This window comes from Otolemur garnettii, unplaced genomic scaffold (assembly GCF_000181295.1).
Source record: "Otolemur garnettii isolate 467f Iridium unplaced genomic scaffold, OtoGar3 scaffold00204, whole genome shotgun sequence".
NCBI classification, from domain to species: domain Eukaryota; kingdom Metazoa; phylum Chordata; class Mammalia; order Primates; family Galagidae; genus Otolemur; species Otolemur garnettii.
The window spans coordinates 1,387,904-1,393,478 of NW_003852599.1; the positions used below are offsets into that span (position 1 = coordinate 1,387,904).

At 44.9% G+C, this 5,575-nt stretch overlaps 1 protein-coding gene across 1 annotated transcript in view; it reads right to left on the bottom strand.

Annotated features, from left to right (window-relative positions):
* CSMD2 (CUB and Sushi multiple domains 2) overlaps positions 1-5,575 on the bottom strand; it is a 575,968-nt gene that overhangs the window by 56,554 nt on the left and 513,839 nt on the right. The window contains exons 46-47 of the mRNA XM_012812368.1: positions 5,342-5,530; positions 1,465-1,611 (exon numbers count right to left, since the gene is read on the bottom strand). Of these exons, the coding sequence (XP_012667822.1) occupies positions 1,465-1,611; positions 5,342-5,530 (336 nt within the window). The remainder of the gene's footprint in view (positions 1-1,464; positions 1,612-5,341; positions 5,531-5,575) is intronic.

A 5,575-nucleotide genomic window follows, 5' to 3' on the forward strand; every position in this document is an offset into this window, starting at 1 on the left:
CCATCTCTTCCCAGGCTCTTCTCAGCTTCCTCTGATTGGCTCTTCCCTGGAAGCCACACCCAAAGGTTCTTTAAGGCTGTTCCAATGGGCCTTCTAGGTTAGGTCTGCTCTGGCAAGTGGGAGACCCATTAGGAGGTAGACCCAGGCAAGTGGTACCTCAGACAAGTTATGATCTGGCATCCCTTCCAACTGATATTCTTTAAAAATTTGTCTGGATATACCCGATATTAAAATTGGAAAAAATACATTATTATAAAGGGAAATTACAAACATATCCAGATGAAGTAGAATGATTTTTAAGTATTTCTTCTTTTTCTATTGTCTATAAGATTTGGCATGATCTGTTTTTTGAAATTACCTTCTATTTTTATTTATAAAAATAAATATTCTCTATTTTTTGAGACTGGAAAAAAAAAGTTAACTGATGACTCCATACTGAACCTCAGAGTCAAAGCATTGTATGATAGACATACTTTTATCTGACAGTGTGATTGTTACTTTTTTTGCATTATTATTATTATTGCTCAATATTTCGCTGCAGCAAACATCTGATTTCTTTTCCAAATGTATTTATCTTCCTTTGTTCTTTGTGACGTTTCTGTTTCTAGTCCTTATCTTAAACATTGTTACTGTTATTAAATTTTAAGCCTCTTTAATTTTGTGAAGGCAAAAAGTGGAAACCAAATAATCACATGTACATGTGAAAAAAAAATAACAAAAAATTTGTCTGGAACATAGGCCTAATGCGGCCAGGGGAGAGCATTGAAAGGGAACTGGAACCCCCACGGCCTTAAGTAATGCATTCTGCCTGCAGAGCCCAGCCAGCAGTTCACAGGACTCACCTACCTTCAAAGTGGGTACCAGGCAGCTTGAGCTTTCTTCCACCCACAGTAATCCCCATGATGGGAGTTCCAGTAAATTCCATTTTCTCATCACATTGTAATCCCAGGCTATTTTGTGTTCCTTATAGACTTGCCTGGGTCACCTTCTGGGTGGCCTGCCCTTTGATACGACTCTGTTATGAGATAGGACTCGCAGAGCAGAAGAAAGGCTCTTGGTGTTGAAGGCAGCCCATCCTTTGCTGCTTGTCTAATATTTGCCTGTCAGAGACCCATCTCTTAGGGCTTTTTAGCTTTAAGGAACTTATATTAACATTTCCCAAATTTCCTAATGGGATGGGATCAACTTTGGGGGCATTATCAGATCATATGTAAAAGTTAAGCTTCTCCTAAAGACATAGACTGGCAGTGGGAGAAGAAGAGAGGAAGAGCAGTTAAAAGTGGGGAAAGGAAAAGAAACAGAGGTCAGGAAATGACTGCTTGGACAGCTTTAGGTGAGGGGGATTCAGAGGAGGGGAAGGGTCTGCCTGGGCGTGGCAGAGGAGCTTGCCACCTTGCCTAGCAGAGGTCCCACGGCTCATGTGGTGTTTTGGGTGAGCGTCACGAGTCCTCATGTTTTACTCACCTGAATATCGAATCTTAAAGCCCTTCCGATTGTAGGCGTGATCAGATGACCAGCGCAGGTACACAGAGCTGCTTGAGCTGGTGACAGCCAGGGGAGCTGAGTAATTCCCACTGAGGGCTTTCAGCAGAGGACTCTGTCCTGAGGGCCCTGGGGTGAGAGTGACAAAGGATTGCAGACATCAGAGCTGTTGCAGACAGCCTCAAGTGAAGACACTAGGGCTCAGGGGTCTGGGTAACTCACTCAGCGTCAGCAAAATCATCTGTATTACACTCCTCTCTGCATCATCCCTGAGCACTGCTCAAGGGGACCTCTGCCCCCGACCTCAGTGCTCTAGGAGGTCCCTGCCCACCTGTACAAGTTGGTCGGTGAGACAAAATCTATTTGCCATTTTGGGACATGACCAAGGTCAAGCAGCTAGTTAACAGAAGAACTGGTTCTCATGCTTAGAACTCCCTTCCCTTGGCCACCCTACTTCTCTGTGTCTGCTAAAACCAGCTTGGTGTCCGCCATAGATAAAGAATATTTATTGAATGACTATATAGCAATAAAGCTAGAGGAAAATGTCACGTCTCACTGTCCTAAGTAACAAAGCTTCCCAATATTGCTTTCTAGGGCTCTTCAGGAAAGGTCTCCTCTTCCTTTTTCTTACCTTAAGTGCCTGGGATTTTGTCCTGGGGCTGGGGCTAGCTCAAGGGAGGCAGAATATGAAGCTGGATAATCCCTAACACGGGACTTACTACCCTGGAAAAGGCCCTGAGTGATGACTTCAAAATGCTGCTGAGACCCCAGGAGCTGGGAAAAGTAATGGCCACGTTTAGCAAAGTAGAGCCATCAGAACTGCTGTGACAAACTACGGGGCAGGGGTCAAAAGGCTCAGAGGACTGTCGTGCTGGAATAGGCCTATGGTGTATGAGTGGAACACCCACTAGCTGAGGGCTGGGAGGACTCTGGCTACTGAAGCAGTCAGGTGAGGAGCCAGTGAGGAGGTGAACAGTGGCAAGACTGACAACCTGAGTAAAGGCTTGTCCTCTGCAGGTGGAAACTGATAGATGCTGTCAGACAACCAGGCTCCCTGGCAGTGAGGAGGAGATCCTAGAACACTGAGGCCAGGTGGGAAGCAAGGTTGGTATAATTTCTAAAATGGGTGGCAAGGTTGGAATGGCAGCTGGGAGGGCCTCACTCCCAGGATCTATGGAGATGCTTCATGGAACATGGCATTCCTAAGGGCAGGACAGATGGGCAGCCAAAAAGTACGAATATATGAACGTAAGTACATGACCAGTGGAAAGTTCCAATCCATTGCCCGATGTGCAGACCCCAGTCAGGTTTCATTCCCACTCCAGAGCACTTGGGCTGAGGAACAGGCTGGGCCCCTATGAAAAGGGACCCTGCAAATGACACCAATTGTACACAGTAGTGATTCCTGCAGTTCCTTCCCCAAATGACCAGCCTCTGTTTACTCAGGTAACTGAATATTATATTATGAAAAAGGAAATGTCCAGATGTGGAAGGCAGATGGGCTGAATTCCTCAGCAACCTTTCAGCTCAGGGTGAAGTACTCAGTTGGAGGAATGTCTATGTGACTATCCCTGCATGGGGAAATCAGCAGTGCTGACTAGTAGCTTAGGCTAGAGAAGCCGAGATGTCTGTCTGAGGAGATGAGACTTGCTCTCCCCACTCTCTTTTCGGGTTGCACCGTTGTCTGGTCACTTCAGATGTTCCATTATCCTATGTCCTTACTTAGCCTTTACTCAGCTTTCCTGGAGGCTGTAATCTACCCTCTCTCATTCTTTTTTTTTCTTTTTGAGATAGAGTCTCATTATATTGCCTTTAGTAGAGTGCCATAGCATCATGGCTCACAACAACCTCAAACTCTTGGGCTTAAGAAATTCTCTTGCCTCAGCCTCCCAAGTAGCTGGGACTACAGGCACCTGCCACAATGCCTAGCTTTTTTTTTGTTGTAGTTGTCATTGTTGTTTAGCTGACCCGGACCAGGTTCAAACCTGCCAGCTCTGGTGTATGTGGCTGGTACCCTAACCACTGAGCTATGGGCACCGAGCCCCCTTCTCTCATTCTTAACTTTCACTGCTGCCCCCTGACTGCTGTGCATCTTTGCACATATACTCTGTTATGATACCCAATAAAAAAAATCTGGGAAATCGGAGGTTGCTGCATTGTTTTCATGCTGCCACCTGGCACATGAAACAGTGTTTGCCCTTATAGGCTTCCAGGTTCTATGCACTAAGTTTGGTGTAAGTTTTGTGATTTCTCCAGAGCCGTCTCCACAGCTGACCACTGTTCCAGGTTGGGGTCCACTAGACTCCCAACACAGAAATACCTAGGACTTTTGCATACAGGGTGTGAATTGATACTGATACCAGTATTGTGGCTCTTCTGCTAGAGGAGGGAGTGAGTGGGTCAGGGTGGTGACAATAGAGTCCTGGCCCAGGTCTGCCTCACAGCATCAGCTTAACCAAGTAGGAGCCTCCACTGTAACAGCTGTGCCAGCTGCAGTATCTCAATTAGAGCGGATTAACACAGTCCTGGTCACGTGGAATGAGCTATTGATCTGGAAGATCATTCTTTTTCTTTCTGGGTGTAGTTAAACACACATGATATAGAAATTTAACAGTTGTGCATGTAGCTGCTTCAAGGTGCTTAACAAAAATCAATTAATGCCACATGCAACCTCCTGTATTACATGCAACAACCCACAGAGAATGTGATGTAAGCTTTAAAACAAAGTGAAGTTCTTGTTCTAGTGGGGGGAATTACTCGGTAGTCAACTATCAATGGAGATTGAGTTAAGAGGAGGGCTTAATAGTTCTCTAGTTAGCTTTCTTGATATCTTAGCTTTTATCTGTAATAGAAATTATAACCTTAATCCTATTTTTCCTGACAATCTTGCATTTTTTTTAAAAGAAAAACTTTCTGCCACATTGAGCAGAAGCTACATCATTAAACTAACAATTTGAAATAAAACATGTAGATAGCATTTTCGAATTACAAAAAGCTTTTATAGCCAAACTTTCATTTGATACCATCATATTTTTTTTTGTTTGTTTGTTTATTGTTGGGGATTCATTAAGGATACAAGAAACCAGGTTATACTGATTGCATTTGTTAGGTAAAGTCCCTTTTATAATTGTGTCTTGTCCCAAAAGACACTGAGACTCCCTACTCCCCTCCCTCCATCCCTCTCTCTGCTCTTCCCTTTTAGAAAGTAGGGTCAGAAGCAGTCTGCATTCACGTAAGGTAGACACAGTATACATTCATGGTTTTGTACCAGAGCTATGTTAATTCCCCTGCTTTCTGTCATAGCTCAGTATGAAGGGATGGGGACCATCTGGACGTCCTGCAAAACACAGTGTATCCGTCACCATATTGAGGGCATCATTTTAATCAAATCAGATGAGTAAGAAGGGACATTAGTGTAGATGCCTTTGCAAGTCACATGTGCTCCAGAGGGGAAGAGGTCGATCCTACCAAGTTTGCAGTGAAATGTTTGGGTCTAGTGGTCTGGACCATGCTCAGACTTTCCCTCCAAATTAAAGAGCAAATCATCACACTTTTCCTTTCCTACCACCAAAGAGCAACACAATATTTGGTAGACCTTTTTGGGGTTTGGGAGCAGCACTCTTGGGAGGACTGTTGGCATTCAAGGATGCTGGTTTGAGTGGGGTCTACAGCAAGAATGGATTCTGTAACAGGTGCAAGCTGCAATGTAAGCAACTCTATCAGTTCCCAGGGTCTCAGGGTTTCTGTGGCAGAGAGAGATGTCATATGGAGCCTCTCCAGTGGACCCTATAGGAAAACTGCAGCACGGACTCCCTGTCTGGACCAAGGTCATGCCATCCGTAGTACATAACTGACTTACCATCAAAGATCTCAAACTCATCATATTGCCTTTCGCTGAGGAAGTACTCCACGGTGATGGTGATGTTATATTCTGGTTCCACCCTCACCAGCCAAGAGCAGGTCTGGAACTGGGGGTAGCTCCCTGGGTAGCTCTGACTCAGGATCACGCCTGTGGAGTCTGTGAGAAGCTCATTCGTTGGGCAATGCACTTGGAGAAAGAAACAGAAATATACCAGGGATGTTGGTGGAGATG